Source organism: Chinchilla lanigera, unplaced genomic scaffold (assembly GCF_000276665.1).
Source record: "Chinchilla lanigera isolate Chin_1 unplaced genomic scaffold, ChiLan1.0 scaffold00031, whole genome shotgun sequence".
Classification (NCBI taxonomy): Eukaryota; Metazoa; Chordata; class Mammalia; order Rodentia; family Chinchillidae; genus Chinchilla; species Chinchilla lanigera.
This window is the reverse complement of record NW_004955432.1, coordinates 8,252,672-8,269,665: the sequence shown is the minus strand read 5'-3', so window position 1 is coordinate 8,269,665 and position 16,994 is coordinate 8,252,672. Positions and strand designations below refer to the sequence as shown.

Genomic DNA, 16,994 nt, shown 5'->3' with positions numbered 1-16,994 from the left:
GCATTTCTTAGGGGTGCTTTAAGTGTTCACTCACAGAATTCCCTGTGGTTGCACAAGGAGTTTGGCTAGCTTAGGGTCCCACTTCTCACTACGAATAGAAGAAAGTCTTGGGAAGAGACAGCATCAAAGAACTTGGGCCCATCCAGGGGGACCCTGAACTTGGAATTACAGTGACAGCCTTTTATGGCTATAAAATGGTACATTAGCTAACTTTCCTCATTATGCAATAAAATTTGTAAAACCATTTTCTTTGCTAAACCAAGAATATAACTATTTCTTTTCAGTTGCTTTTCCTATGTGTAATTTTTATAGACAAAAGCAAAATATTCCATTTTTTCACATTATCTTATCTATTTCTTTATGTTACTCACCTTAATCATAATTTTAAGGCTGTATCATATCCAAGTTAGTTTACTTGATTTCTTTGCAAATATGAATGTGGTCTATTCTTAATAATTTATGAATAAAAAAAATAATAATTTATGAATAATAAGTCAATGTGAATTGTTTTCTTATGTTAGTGTGTTTTCTTTATCATTACAACCATCACCAAAAAAGTTACTGAGTTATCAATCATTAAGACAGTTTCAAAATTTGATTGGACACACTTTAAGACGGTCAAGTACTTTGCAGTTATTTTGTTGTTGTTGTTGTTGTTGTTTTCCCCCTGGTACTGGGAATCGAACTCACGACCTTGTGCTTGCCAGGCAAGTGCTGTGCTGCTGAGCTAAATCCCCAGCCCCCTTTGCAGTTATTTTGGATTGAGGTAAAACTGGGCATGGAAACTACAGCTAACACTAATAGATACTATAAGGTTGGCTGATTGTGTCAACTTGAGAAGTTTAGGAGCTTAACTAAATCAGTTCAGCAATTCTACATCCTAGGGTGTAGAAGATCCACCCTAGGGTGCTTGTTGCTTCCATAGTATAAAGGCGAAATGAGGAGGGATGGATCTGCTTCTGTTCTTCGGAAGAGCTCCAGTGATTGCCTTCAGCTTGGACATTGTCTCCTTGCTTCCTGTGTAGACTCCAGCTTCTGCTGCCGACCCTTCAGTCCTCCACCGCAGACCTGTCAGCCTCCTGACATGGACTCACATGGGACAGTGCAGTAAGCTCCAGACCTTAGACTGAAACCTTTAGCTTCCAGTGTGCACACACCCTCTGCACCCTTCCTCATCCAACTCTGTGGGTGACCATCATAAGCCCATCTTATAATTTCTTATACAAATGCGTGTCTTGTGTTATATATGTTTCTCTAGTAAAACACTAACACAAGCACTTAAAGTTCACAGGCATTAGCATGGATTTGTTCATGAAAACAGTTATACACCAAATGAATGCTCAGTATCCTAAGCCATGAAGACACTGAATTCTTAAACATTTCTTCCGTGTCGAAAATGATTTTGTTTTCAGCCCTGGAAAACTAGTGAACTCATTTTTTAGTTTTTTGCATTTCCCCTAAAGGTGTCAAAGTGTATTAATATATGAAATTCTGTATATCCACAAACATTAAATTATGGGGGTTGTTAGTCACTCTACAAAAAGACACACGAACAAAGAAGAAATACTTCTTTGGGAACTAAGGGAGTTTATGAATACATTTTCAAGAATGTATTGTATACATTTTCATAAATGCATATTAAAGGTACCGTTTTCTTGATAGAGACACAAAACTGTACGGCTGAAGGACAGATGGGTATTCAGCCGAAAGAAAAAAGAAAGAGTTCACGTGCTGGTAGAATTTCTAACATTATGATAGAAACATGAAAAGAATTTTGTGTATTTTCTTTACTTCTTTTCAATATATGATCTACCACGGTAAGTTCAAAGAAAAGAAAAGAAAAATATTACATCTTATTTCAGGGTTGCTAAGTGATTCCTAAAGGATCTTCCAGCTTCGAGATGTTTCCACTCTTTCGAGTCTGACCAGGAAGCCTCACACATTTCTCCATGGGCAGTCCCATTAAAATCTAAGCTCATTCACAATCTTGCTTTAGATTACTTCTGCAGCCCTATCTCTACTTACGCCCTAGCTCCCATTCTCTACCGGGCCATTCACAGAAGGTGTTGCACTTCCTGACAGGACTTCACTCTCGGTGTTTGCTTCCTTTGTTGGAAAATATCTTCTCTTTCTTCATGCCTACAAAAACTCCAGCTCTTCCTTCCCCATCTGGTGAATTACATTTTCCCCCTCTAGTCCTTACAAGTAGCATCATGAAAGCTTCTCCTGTAGCCTTTATCATTCTGAAGTCTAAATAACTATCTTCACTACTGAGTAGTCCAGCAGTAATGTATTTGGTGAGACATTAAAGATTAGAGCATGGGGAAGCAGCTGGATATTTGCCAGTTCAGTTCCCTCCTCCCTCGAACTCCTATTTCTTTTTCACTTTTTCAATTAAAAAATTTTTTTTGGTGGTACTGTGGATTGAATGCAGGACCTCTGCAACGAGCTGCATCTCCAGCTCTTGTTTCATTTTTGATTTTGAAACGGGGTCTCACTAAATCATTAAGTTGCCCAGGCTGGGCTTGAACTTCAGTCTTTCTGCTTCAGTCTTTCAGAGTGCAGGAGTCACCACTCCCAGCTGATTTAGTCAATATTTTTAAAATGTTTAATAGGTATAAATTATACGCTATGTTAAGCAATAAATAGTGAAATAGAGATAAAACAGTAAACAAGTTCCTATATTCTATGACATAGATTCCAGAGCAGAAGACAAATAGCTTCAATATAGAGGGACCAAAACTTGCTTTGTTCCCAACATTTGAAGAATAGGCAAATGTTCACAAAATACCCATCTTATACTGGGCCAGGCATCTTTCCAAATTCTATCACTTAAGTCCAACAAGGTCGTATCTCGGGGTTCTTAGACATTCTCTGCTTTGTTGGTGACTCCTCTATTTTAACCCATTTTCAGTTACAAAGTTAGAGCCTTGAGAATCTCCATAATTCTCTCTTTCTTCAGGATCTCACTTTGTATGTAGTCCTGGCTGGCCTGGAACTCAAATATGGCCCAGGTTCCTCCTGCAGCAGCCTCCTAAATGCTGGGATTACAGGCATGCGCCTAAAATAATCTGGCTCTAGCAATCACCCTGAGTTCCTTCCATTTCACTGAGAACCTGGGAAGAACTCCTGCTTCTCTTAGCTTACTTCCTGGAGATTATATGGCTGTAAAGCCTCATCTATCTTCACCAAGTGACCAAGGTCAATATTACCATTGCAAGTCAGGTATGTCATGTACTTCCTGACATGACATGATGAGAAGGGCACTTCATTTTAATGGCAGTTTTCCCAAGTCCAGAACCCTAGTATAATCCACAGAAAATATCGTGAGGGACAGTCTACAGAATACTTGGTGTATTTTCTTCAAAATTATTGAGGCCATGATAGCTAAGGAAAGATCTGAAAAACTATCATAGACCATCAGAGACTAAGAAAACATAAAAACTAAATGCAGGGTGGTATCCTGGATGAGCTGCTGGAACAGAGGAAGGACACAAGTGTGAAAGTAGTACAGATACAGCTGCACTGCTACTACTAGTAGGATGCTAAAGTGTCACAGTCACTTTCCTCACCCTTGAGATGTAATATACAATACCTACAACTAGCAAGAAGTTATGCTTACGCTGTGCCTGATCATGGCTCTAATGACAGCTTCTCTGGGTCCGACAGATCAGCTACGTGTACAACGGCCTAATGGCTTAGTACTGCGTGGCCAATGGCTCTGCCAGCAGGCCAGACTTAGTGGATCTAAACAAAGGAAAATTACAGCCCCCAACAAACCAATGTATAGCAAAAGACTTAATGAATGATCATTTACTAAGGGATACAGTAAATGACATTCCACTATGACTTGTTGTACCCAAGCAAAATTGAGCTATTAAGATTAAATTGATAGAACTGGAGTAACTTTATATAGCAATTTTTTTTTTTGCAGTGAACGGTAACTTCATCAAGAGGGAAAAGAAAGAAGTATCTTAATAGGCCTTTCTGGTAACTATCGATATTTGTTCTTTTATATTACAGCAAGGCCCAAGTCGTAGTTTCTTAAAAGTTGATTTGTACTGGGGAATCTGAAATTTTATCAACAGAATCTTAGTTTGTTTTATACTTTCAGTGACATTCACTTATGTATGATTTTGCTAACATGAATGCACTGATCATGTGGAAAATACTGGTGCAATAAATTATGCAGCTCTTTCAAGTATTGATACCTTTCAGTGTATGTATCAAGAAAGTCACATTTCTGTGTACTGCAATCAATGTCCTTAGAAAGGTCTTCTGGAAGTTGTTCATTTCACAATAGAAAATTGAAAAGTTTTCTTTTTTTTCCTCAATTCTAATTTGCTAGTAAAACCTCTAACTTTGTAAGTAGCAGAAGATGTTTTTGGTTGTTTTCCATGAACGACACTCACTTTTTGCTCACTTCAGAGTAACATATATATATATACATCAAATACATAACCTAGTTGGAATAACCATAGTTTGTCGGGCATTTCTTCATATAAAAACCATGTTCTGTGAGAAAAGAAGCTATTTCAGCTTGCAAGTCACACAACTACCCAAGAGCTTTTCTCTGAGACAAATGATAACTAGGACTAATGGTAACAATGGAAATGCAACTACCCCGTTTAATCACGAAGAATATTAAAAAGGCATTTACTCAAAGGTAGAGATTTAATAAAGTTAGTAATTTTTACTTCATTAAAAACAGAATGAAGTAAAACTGGCTGTTTAAGAAATTCCAGTGGTATGATGGTGAAGCGTCTAGTGCCCAGGAATACAGTTTGGTGCCACTGCCTGGATTTATACTGAACAGCCAACAGTTTTACCACTGTTGATGTTTGCACCACTACTGAAAGTGGTTTGGAGTCCCCGAAGCTTCTAAGGAGCCATAGGTCATAGGGACTATACTCTGAGATCTGCTCATACAGAGGATAACTATAAGGGTGCCATCCTTTGACTTAGAACTTAGGGACCTTATCTGAGGAGCATCCACAAATCTGAAGGTGCAAGTTTTAGCACATAGTCACTGTGCTAAAATCCATACATCTGTGGAAAGACCCAACAAAGAGAATAGTAAGAATGCATATTCATATATATTCTCATATATATGTATGGCAGTAAGTACTAGAGAATATTTTAGTTAAAGGAGAGGAGATGAATGAAGAAGAATGCATGACTGGAGAATCTATGAAACTGGCGAACACAGAGCTGACTCTGGAAGTTGAATGGAGGGCGAGGAGTGGACAGAAGGACAAGCGATAAGAAAAGGACTGCACAGACCATTTGTGTCCACTCCACATGGCCAGCCACCTTCAGACTGTTGGACTTGAGAAGTGAGGGCTTCTTACTTAAAGGTGAGCTAAAGACTGGGAAGTCAACATGTAGACAACTATAGTCAATTCTTCATTGGTTGGCTGGTTGGTCATGCACTCACTTGGTCAGTGATTTCATTCATTCATTCATTCATTCATTCACTCATTCATTCATTCATTCATTCATGCACTGAGGATCGGCCAGAGCTCCACACATGCCGGGCAAATGCTCTATACCACATCCCCAGCCCCCAAATAAAAAGTAGTTTATTTTTTAAATACATTTATAGTTATTAACAAATCGAGTTACCGTGGAAGAATGAAAACTTTTAACTTTAAGTGAACCATTTCAAACAGTATTTTATAAAAATAAAAGAAGAAAATAACAACAATTGCTTTTCACAGACAGCTTCTGGGACCAGACAATAAAACTTCCAAATGAGGGGATGAATAGATTCACAGTGATGTTTAAAATTTTAGCTTTGACAGAACTAATGCAGTATATCTTGACAGCTATATCCAGTAGCTTAATGCTAAGCTTTTTATGCTGAATAAGAAATAGAATAAATTTTGCACTTGTGTTTTGACTGGGAGGTTTTAAGATTCCTATTCACATTAGACAGCAGTCTGAGGCTGCTTGATAAAACAAGCCTTGGCTATTTAATAACTGCCTCATAAAATGTCTCAATATTTAAGGGGAAAGAGAAACTGAAGGCAAAGACATTTTGAAAATATACATTTTAACTAGAATCTGCATGCTAAGTAAACATCCTTTAGTGTTCATTCAGAAAGACTTCCAGTTGCACATAGGTGGTTTAAAATAAGATGTAAAAGATAAATTATATCATAAAAGTTTCTTATCAAAAAGTACATTTGCTAATGGAATTTGGGTAGAAAAAGGTTTTCTACTACTTAAGACATTATAAAAGCACTGGAAGCTTTACATTTGGAGCTCAGAATGCATACATGTGAGAGCATATTTTGTTTTGTCACTATGTTCTTTTTTTATGAATTGCAGATTAATTTTCTCTCTCTTAGTTTAATTTTGTTTGTACAGAGGCCTACTGAAAATTGTTGACTTGGTATGGTAGGATATAAAATTCTAGGCATTAATGAAATTAGAGGGCTTCCCTTTTAGAGAAATGAAGACTAATTTTTTAATCTTATACCATAATATGATATAGTTATATTCTAAAACACACACCTCTATTTTAACATGGATTAGATCTAAGTCTCCCAAAAGGCACTTTTAAATGGTTGCCTCTATTAATAAGATCGCATGTGAAGAACCCTGGTTTTATTTGTGCAGCTTAGCTAACCACCGCATATAAACACCAGATCTGCTGTAATTCAGTATGCAACTGAGCTCGTCTTCTACATCGACAGAGGGAAAAAAAAAATCCCTCTTATTTTTTAAAGTTGCCCATCTTTATCCGTTTCTGTGGAATTGCCACAATTGCCCAGATAAAACATTTGAGAGTGTGTCAGCTTTAATTAATGTAACATGACCTGATCATTTCCACAGTTAAGAATAAAGAAGTTTGCATTCTTTAAATCCAGAGCTCAACCTGGAGATTATGCTAAGTTGCTTCATTCATAGTCCACACTCCTCCGCTCATGTCAGAAGGACAGCATTTGTCCCCTCTAGTGATAAACAAATTATACATGAAATCAATTCCACTTCACAATCATTTTCCCTATTGGGTATTATCTTTCCTTCCCTGCTCCCTCCAGTTAAGCCCGCATCCTGTAACTTGCTAATGAGCTGAGGGCTTTCTGTTCCAGGTGGCACCCCCTGCCTGGAAGTCATGACATTTCCCATTTCGAATGCTGCTGGCATTTTTCGACAGCTCCTGCTAACTAGCCTTTTTGACCCACACTAAGAGGAACTCATCTGATCGAATCCTCTAACCTGCCAATCATTCCAGCAAATGATCTTCACAGTCACTCCCAAGGCAGGAATGGAAGCGGGGAGAAAAAGGAAAAGCGGGTGAGAGAAGGAGGGAGTCGGCAAAAGCGGCTGCCTCTGCAGCTACCTAATGAGAATACTTTAAGTCTCTGAGGCAGCTGAAACACTGAAAAACTGGTGGGAAAATTAGGACACAACTGAATGCCTGGGTCTGTAATTACTGATTTCTTTCCATCCTGAGATCATTTTGAGAGCAACACCTCTGAGATGTGCCAGTTTCTAAAGAACACACGAATACCCCACCTTACGCAGAGAAAATAGATTTATTTCTCCTGCCACTATCAATATGCAATTCTCATAATCCCACACTGTCAAACAGCATCCTTTGCAGAATTAATTATGTGGTATAAGCTCGTTAAGTGTGCATCTGTAAACCGGGGATGATTATAATGTTTGTCACAGGGAAGAAAAGCACTCTTTCCCCTCAAGCATATTTTAAACGTTGCCACTAGTTAGGAGTGTTGATTTTTACACTTTCACATAAAAGCAAACAGGTATGATGGAGGTTAGTACTGGGCTCAAGGAGGATTACATTCTTGACATTGACAAAATAGGATAATCTGGGCATTTGTAATTAATGGAGGAAAAATAATTCTTTTCTTTCCAGGCTTGTCCTGTCTGTGCACAATCAGTATATTTAATTACATTTAAACTTAGTGGGTCCCCAGCTCATAGAATAACCCAATTACTTTAGAAAGAAAGATCCAGTAGGTGATTAATCTGGTAATGGATCACAACTCGTGGTAGCTTAATGTGGAGTAGGTTTGTTGACTAAGGGATGATACAATGTAATTATGTGTTATCACTCCGCCATTGTGTGTAATAAAGTAAAATAAATACTGCACATGATTTAATTGCACACGATAATCACAAATCTTTCCCCATTTATAGTAATTAGGCCAATAGGCCCATTTACAGTAATTATTACGTGTAATTGAAGGCATTTTACTAATTGTATTGAAAATGATAATGCAGTGCAATTAAAAATCCAAGGGCACTATACATAATTCAAACTATATTAAAAGGATGGTGATAATTTACAGGAAATAAATTCATCCAAGAGTATTTGACTCCATGTTTTGTATATATGGTGGTATTTATTATGATGTACACTTCCATCAATTTCTTTTTTACACTGTTTTTTCCTAAACCTTGTACATTATTTCCTCAGCTGAAAAAGTAATCCTTTGACTACTCAGTGATGCTACATTAATGCTGAGACTGCTAAAAAATTATTCTTTCTGACAGTGTAGTGCACTGGAAGTGTGTGTATATGTGAGTGTAAACTGGAAAAAGAAATAGCTATCCTCAATTCCAAAACAGACTCTAAATTATTCATTTGCACAAATAAGCTGATGTTCTTAAAAGGTTTATGCATAGAAGCATCTCAGAGTATAACAAACAATCTGGCAATCATATCTGTAATAATTTAGCTAAATTGGTTAGCTTTGTTCATAGAAATATTTTGCTGTAGTTCTGTCTTTGCTGTTTGTCCAGAATTTTAATCCGTCTATGGATGTGAAGTGCTGGCTGTTATTCCTGGGCCTCCATGTCTACTGCTACACCCTAGTTCTACCACACAAAGCTCCTGCATGGGGGAATATCTTAGGAGGAGCAAGCGAGCATCTGTGGGACAATGGGAGTAGTTTTGAGCTTCTTTTCTGACACTGTCATTTAGACACTGCCCTCCATGCATTCAAATGTCATCCTAGACCATCAGCCCACTTCAACTCAAACAGCCTTCTTTTATGCTCAGACACTTCTTAGAGCACCAGCAGACCACAAAGACTGTCTAGTGGGACTCAACTGCTATGCTGGTATTAATAATACAATACAGTGCACTTAGGGCATAGACAATTCCCTCTGTATCCCAAATTCACAAGAATCAACATTAAATTCAAAGAAAGAATGAAGCACCTGAACTGATATAACTCTGTTATAGGTGAATGCCCACTTCTAATAGTTTGGCCAAATACTGTAATGAGTATCTTGCTAGTAGCCACATTGCTTCCTGTACCCGCTATTTATAAGAAAGTTTCACTCATCCTATGCTGTTGGCTGAACAGTCCCTAAGAAATTAATTTGGGTTTTAAAAAGTCAGAAAAATGCAAGTTGCAGTACTGTTTTCTCGACTCCCTAATTTGAAAGCTCATCTTAATCTGGAAATGCTGAATCACAAAAATGTAGTCAACTTCTAAGGATCCCTGGGTGGATGAACTAGTTTGTGGAGCATCAAACCAGTGGCCTTCTCTTGCCATTTTGCTTTCCAAAACCCTCAGTCAGAATGTGGAAGAGGAAGAGTAATGGAAAAAATGATCATTTTTAATTTAAAAAGATCACTCTGGATTCTTCATTTTTTTTTGAAAAAAAAAAAAAAACAATGAAATATTTAAAGATACAGAAGCAAATGCAAGCGATAAACCGTATGTGTGCACACATTTGTGTACAACAGAGATGAGCAGAAAAAGAGCAAGTGTGACAAATGGAGCAAGTGTAGCAAAATGTTAACACTTGGGAAAAGTGAAGGAAGGATATCAGGAATTTTTTATGTACTCTTCTAACTTGCCTGTAGCTCTGACATCGCGTCAGTGTAAAATTTAAGTATTTTATAGATGCGCTCCGGATAAAGTGTGATATAACTTTCTTTTCACTCTGCTCTGTAGCAATTCTAGTGCAAATGAAGCAGAATAGATAGCCAAGGCTAAGAATCTTTTGCTGGACCATTCACATGGTTGCGGGTGGTGTTCAGGCACGGTACAGATCAGGGGACTCCCCCCAAAAGGGAAGGGTGCAGACGGAGAAAGAAGAAAGGGGGACAGACGAGACAAACTTCTGCCTGCTAGTTGGCATTGAGTTTAATGGAGATGACAGATTCCCCAGTGTAGAGGGGAAGTGACATAACATGGGTGGAAACTGCTGGCAAACTGGAAAATATTCCGCCTCTTCCCGATCTGGTGCCTATACTACGCACCATGCATTTGTGGTTTAATGCACTGTCAATTTCTCAATTAAGATACATGCTTTCATCTACAGTAGCGTGTAGGTGTTATAAACAACCAGGGCCCTTTCAGGGAAAATCTGCAAGGAACACTAGGGTTTTTCCTCTCTCCCTGTTCTACAATTGTGATCAAGTGCATGCAGCAACAGAGATGCTACAACTGTAGTTGTTTGATAGGGAAAAAAACCCCTTCAGGATCATGCAGGAAATAACTATACTTATAGAAAACAACCGGAACGCTCCTGTGACTGCAATAAATCTTGATTTAACTTTTGAGTTCTTTATATGGTGATACAATCTAATAGGCATTATCTCATTTTGCATCTCTATTTGAGGAAACACAATGAAATTTTTAAAAACCTTCAGTCTGTAACCAAATATATCACACAGTGAAGATCTTAAATTTCACACAATGATGATGCTGTCTCACCCCGTCATACACGGAGTTTCCCTCTGGATTGATTTGTACTTTACGGTACACAGGCCAGGCAAGGTGGCTTCCAGCTATCCACCCTGCTTGCTTCAGAGACGCTTCCAAGACTGAGTCCAGAAGCCCTCTTCTGGGGGGTCCCTTCTGAACAGGCTGACCACCCAGTTCCCAGCAGGCTCAGCTGACTGCAATAGGGCTCAGAGCAGCCCGCAGCTCCTGTGGGGGCGATTGACACAACAGCCTTGCTTTCTACTCGATGATGATGGTTTCACCAATAACAGCTGATAGATCTCTAGGAGGGTTTGAATCTGAAGCAACAAGAGCTCAGCAGTAGACTGCACCAGAAGTACAAGGACAAAGAGCAAGGTCCACGAATAAGCAGAAACAAGTCAGCAGAAGCCACAAAATGAAGGAAATCTGAAAGCAGTATGCGTGAGGCAAAGACGGGAAAAGTGAGCTACTTTCATAGAGTCACAGCAGGGAGGAGAGCTACAGGCATCTGTTCCTCCAGGAGCAGTTTTCAGGGTTGAGATGGAGGACAAACTGAAGCTACTGTTGGAGCCCAACCGACACTCTGGTCTCTGAGAAGACTGTCTGTATGACTACTTAGCTGTTCTTCCTGTCGAAGCCTGTCAACTGACGGAGCCTGGCGGTGTCCCTTTCTCCTGAATGATCCCAAGGCCAGACTCCCCAGACCCTCCGGTCCTGTGGGCACTAGGCGTGGTGTGTTCCTTTCTGTCCTTCTATGTGATCAGTCTCTGTCCCTCTCACCTGGGCACCTGCCTCTGTTTTCACCTGAACATTTTCCTCCCTGCACACTCTAGACTCCCAATAAGTGGTTATCATCTAGAACTGAAATACATGTTTTTACATCATGATTTCAGGTTACTTTTCCTGATGCCTCTTCTCAAAGGTAGCTGAGAAAAACGTTCTCTATCACCCTTGTCCAGTGGGACATTTTAGGATGCTGGAAATATTCTAAATACACCCTGTCTAGGAGGGCCTCCCAACTACAGGGAGCTACTGAGCGCCTGAAACATGACACTACTATGAGGAAAGGAAATTTCAATTTAATTACAGTTAGTTAAAAATTTATTTATTTATTATTGGTTTTTTTCCGGTACCGGGAATCAAACTCAAGACCTTGCGCTTGCCAGGCAGGCTCTGTGCTGCTGAGCTAAATCCCCAGCCCCAAAAATTTAAATTTAAAACTTTAGCTAGGCATATACTGCTCGTGGTGATCGGCACAACTCTTCATTTTTAAAGGAAAAAAAGAAGGAAGGGCTAAAAGGAGAGAGGAAAGGAAGGAGCATTACTTCCTAGTTTGTCTTTATCCTATCCTGATTCAAATAAGTTGATCATTCTACTTCATAAATATATAATTCCTGTATATCTACTGAAGATTTCGTTATCTGAGGTTTAAAGGCTACCTGCATCCACAGCCCATGGAGTTCTTCAAGATGCAGTTTCGCGGGCACCAGGAATTGCATCTGAGGAACTAGGCAAGCGTCTGGTGCTCAGAGAGTGAGGGTATGGTCCCCTACACGTTCAGAGGGCAATGCCAGATGGTCTGAAGCAGCAGGGTACTGGCTTCTGTCTAGAATCAGATTCTGAAAACAAGATTTTACCTCATTCAAAATTTCCCCCAGCAATTAATGTGTTCTAATTCCTTTACCTGACAGATTACTTTTAGGAAATTATTGCTTAATGACTGAGTCCAGCAGGAAGTCTGACCATTTTTCACTGTCACCTAAGTCTTAAATAATGCGAACCAGTGGAGATAACTTACTAAAGGGTAAGAAAAGGGGCAGTAAAGTACAGCACCTCTTGCCCTTGAAGCAACCAAAATTCTTTCATGCCCTAGACAGATATTCATAAATATACTACAAATTTAATGGGGTCTGAAGACCAGCTATTTCACTGAAATGAGCACATACTATTTCAGAACAGTGATAAAACAGATGTGTGAAAGAGCTGGGCATTCTTATCCTTTGTGTTGGGGAAAGGAGAAGGAGAAGAAGACAGTGACCATGCACCTCCTATATCAGCTTAGAATGATTGGAAACTGAGCTCTGCACAGGAGTATGTGGGCATCACCAGATGCAAACAGAAGAAACACTGATGGGTATTGTATTCCATGCAGCTTCTGGGCTCACCCTTGGGAATTTTTAGACACATTTAAGGCTTTTTCAGGCTTCAAAAGGGTCTTGCTCCTCAGCGACAGTAAAATAAGTGGGAACAATCTATGAAACCTTTAGTCTTCTAATATCTTTGGAAGATAACAAAATGCGGGAAGGTGTAGCATTTTGATCAACAGTGACACTGATTCCATTTTTAACTTAGGTGCTTGTGGTTTTCTTTTCATTTAATTTCATGACGAGATTCTAAAACTAAAACTGCTCTCTCTGCAAAGCAAAATGTACCTCATTAGCTTTTCCACTAAGGCCAATTTATGCAAATCCAGCATTATTAACTAAATAATTGAAGTGACCTTAGTCTACAAGCAAAGAAATAATGCAGCATTGCGATATGGGAGAAAATGAGGACTTGAAAGACCCCTTTGCTGGTCCCCCTCCTTTCAATGACACAGCGAGGTAGTGGACTTTCCACGTTCCCCCTCCCCCCATCCTTCCCCAGTGAGAACTGGTTAAAATGCGAACCTCTGAGTCCCCAGTCTCTCTCTTCCCCTTCCCAGGCTCTGGGTTTTACGGAGAACTAGGCCATTCAAGGAAAATTTTAGATGCCACCGTTTAAACAGTTGATGAATTCAACAATAATAAGAAAATAATCAAAGTCTAGAGAATTACATATTTTTTGTTAAGGAGACCTTATTTGGGTAGGCTTTTTGCTCTAAACTATCTATAATTTGATATTCAGCTATTGCTCCAAGTGAGGCCATTCCAGATGATATATGGGGCTCATAAAGAGGCTGTATTACTTGACTTCCAAGATGGTTCCATTTGATTAACATTAAAAAAAATAAACCCGGCAAAGACGGACATCAAAATGATTTCTTTTTCTGCAAACTGACGGAAAACTGTTAGAATCCAGCTCTCCTGCAGCTTTTCTGAGAGAAGAAAAATTGAGATGTTTCCTCAGTATCATGTAGACTCAAGCTGAGGTATTTGGACTTGGAACAATAACAATATTAAAGTGTTAAAAGTTGACTTGAAAAAAGACAAAATTGATGGGAAACTATCTGTATTGTTTTCAAATAATTCAAGAGAAAAAGCTTCCACTGTGCCAACATAACCTTTGATCTAGTTTGAAAAACATATTGTCGAAAACTCCCACCCAATTTGAAACTGTAAAGGCTTTTAAATACTGAGGACTGCAGATCTGAGTAAAGACCCGTAAAAACATCTTTTCAATTAGCAGTTCTTGAGACTTTTTGAACAATGCTCTGTCCAGTCAGCTTGGTTGTATTTTACAAGGATACGCTGACTTAAAACATGGCCAGGTTGGGTCTAGGGATTTAGCTCAGTGGCACAGCGCCTGCCTGGCAAGCGCAAGGTCGTGAGTTCAATCCCCGGTACCGGGGGCGATGGGGGGTGAAATATGGCCAGGTTTAGGTCTGGACATCAGAAAGAATCAAGAAGAAAGGACATGGCCCTGTGACTGAAATTCAGGGGTGTGTGTGTGTGTGTGTGTGTGTGTGTGTATGTGTGTGGCGTGTATGAGTTAGCTGGTTAGCTGTGCAAATAAAGTCTACTTTGTTTTGTGTTACTGAACTGGCTAAGGGCCCTTAATTATAATAATGCAGGTTAAATACTTTTGAAAAGCATAAGCCACAACCTTCATGCATCAAAACCATTCCTAGAACCAGGAGGTAACTGGTCAAAAACTCAGCCCCTCTACCTGACCAGCTAAAATTGAGAGTGGGGGCCAAGCTGCTATACAATAAAGTTGTGTTTGTAGGCGACTTTGTATCTAATAAGGAAAAATAACCAGAAGAAAGAAGAATCCCATTCTTACCCCTGGAAGTGCAAAATTTAATAGTAATATCTTCTTTTTTATTTTAAAGAGAATAAAAATAAAAATAAAACAATGAAAATGATATAGAATTTGAAAACATGATAGGAAATTAACAATGGTTATTATAATGCATACTGTTATCTTCAAAGTAGTTGAAGTGTGTGTGTGTGTGTGTGTGTGTTTCCCTTCTTTCTGTTTTTCTCCTTTCCCCCATCCCAGTTGTTTATTTTTTTGAGCAGTTTCTTTCCCTTTCACAATATCTATTGTACCTTTCAGATTTTATTTATTCTTTCAAGTTCTCACACTAGGGAGAGAATAAGATGTTCATACATGTGGGTCCTATTTATTTCACTTATGAATATTGTCTCTAGTTGCATTCATTCACCTATAAAAAGCCTTGAGTTTATCCTTCTTTATAGCTGAGTAGTACTCCACTGTATAAAATACCACATCTTTTTTATCCATTCCTCACTTGACGGGCATTTAGGTTGTTTCCATGATTTAGCTATGACAAATTGCACTGCTATAAACATGGGAGCAAATATATCGCTGTGCTATGATGTTTTCAATTCTTCTGCAAAAATACCCAGAAGGGAAATAGCTGGGTCCAATGGGACCTCTGACTTGCATTTACATATTGTAGTTACCTCGTAATCTCGTCTCCAAATCACTTAGAAATCACTACCATATCCCAGAGAAGCCGAAATAGGCCGCCATGTTGACAATATGCAAAGTTAAGTCTTGAAATAGTTCAATCACAAGTGATCCACCAGGAAATATGAAGTTTAATTTGGTGCCTTTGCTATACTGTCAATTTACCCTTTTAACATACTTCATACTAGAAGAACAAAAACAGCTCCTGCCATACTGTACATGTCTCCTGCTTTACTCCCACACTTAACTATTGAACATTCCCAGGAACGAGGTACAGATGTGTGCTTCTCCATAGGAAACAGTATAACGAGTCTTCCCCATGTGGGAAGAAACAGGCTTCTCAGAAAGTGCCACCTCACACCTGTCACCATGCAGCACATGGGATGACCGGGACAGGCTGACATGCCTAGCCACACTGTCATGTTTAGATTACGCTTCCTGTCTGCCAAACAGGGGTGGTCAAAGAGTCAAGTAGTGACAAAGATAAGCTTAACCATAATAAGGTTTGTGTCGTGGGCCAGACAGGAATGAAAAATGGTGACGTGGTCCACATGGCAGCTGAGGTACACGGCGAGGTCACTGTCCTCGCTGAAGAGGCAGCCACAGACACGCAGAAAACGTCCTGGTAAAAATGAGAGTGTGGTATTTCTAGAGTTGCTGCTTTTTTAATACAAAGCTAGAAATCTAGAGTTTTTGTGTAACATTTCCCAATTTCAAAATAAGAACAACTAATTAAAAAAAAAAAAAATTGCACGGGCCAAACAAAGCAGGTCTGCGGCAGATACACAGCCCCCAAAGAAATTTTTTCCAATCTCAAGAAAGAGTATGTGAGCCGTTAGGATGGTCTGTTCATGACTCAAATGGTTTGCTTGTGGCTGTGTAACTAAAGTACATCATAAAATATAACTTCTGTTACAGGCTAGTAGGAACCTGAATATGTAGACATAACCAGCTGCCCTCTGCCTCAGTAAATGGGTCACAAATGCCATAATAAACCCAAAAGGCACAGAAAACAGTTGTAGGAGTGGAGGCACAAGTTGGAAATATTTCACTTAAAGATCTATTCAATATGTATCAGACACTACTTTCCAGATAAAGGACGTCACCTTACCTGTGCTCTCTTGAGAATACTGTGCTTGTCAGTGCTTGCTGTTTGATAGACTTTTGCCATAACTATTGTTTTTCCCAAAGGCCCGCATGCTCTCACCAGCTTCCGGTTGCAATCTCACATTTGGGACGGTAAAAATAGAAGACACTGAGGACAGAATGAAAAGGTTTCGTTTATATATTTATAAATGTAGCATAATATTTTCTTTTTAAAACAACTAGACATTGAGATGGAATTCTGGATATCCAGCACATTGAACACCATAGCATATGTTAGTGATTAAAATGTCACCAGGCGTGGTGGCGCACGCCTGTAATCCCAGCGCTTGGGAGGCTGAGGCAGGAGGATTGTTGCAAGTTTGAGGCCAGCCTGGGCTACACAGTGAGCTCAAGGCCAGCCTGAACTGCACAGCGAGTCTCTGACTCAAAATAAAAAAAGACAAAAAAAAAAAAAAAAGTCAAGTGCCAAGTGGTCTCAGGCACACAAACATTCTCTCTCTCTCACGCACACACACACACACTCTCTCTGCTTGTCTCTTGGAACCA

At 39.3% G+C, this 16,994-nt stretch overlaps 1 protein-coding gene across 3 annotated transcripts in view; it reads right to left on the bottom strand.

Moving 5' to 3' along the window:
- Cdk14 (cyclin-dependent kinase 14) overlaps positions 1 to 16,994 on the bottom strand; it is a 548,127-nt gene that overhangs the window by 66,061 nt on the left and 465,072 nt on the right. For all 3 annotated transcript variants that reach the window (XM_005387996.2, XM_005387994.2, XM_013516047.1), the window contains one exon: positions 16,453 to 16,596. In XM_005387996.2, coding sequence (XP_005388053.1) covers positions 16,481 to 16,596 — 116 coding nt within the window. In that variant the 3' untranslated portion in view covers positions 16,453 to 16,480. The remainder of the gene's footprint in view (positions 1 to 16,452; positions 16,597 to 16,994) is intronic.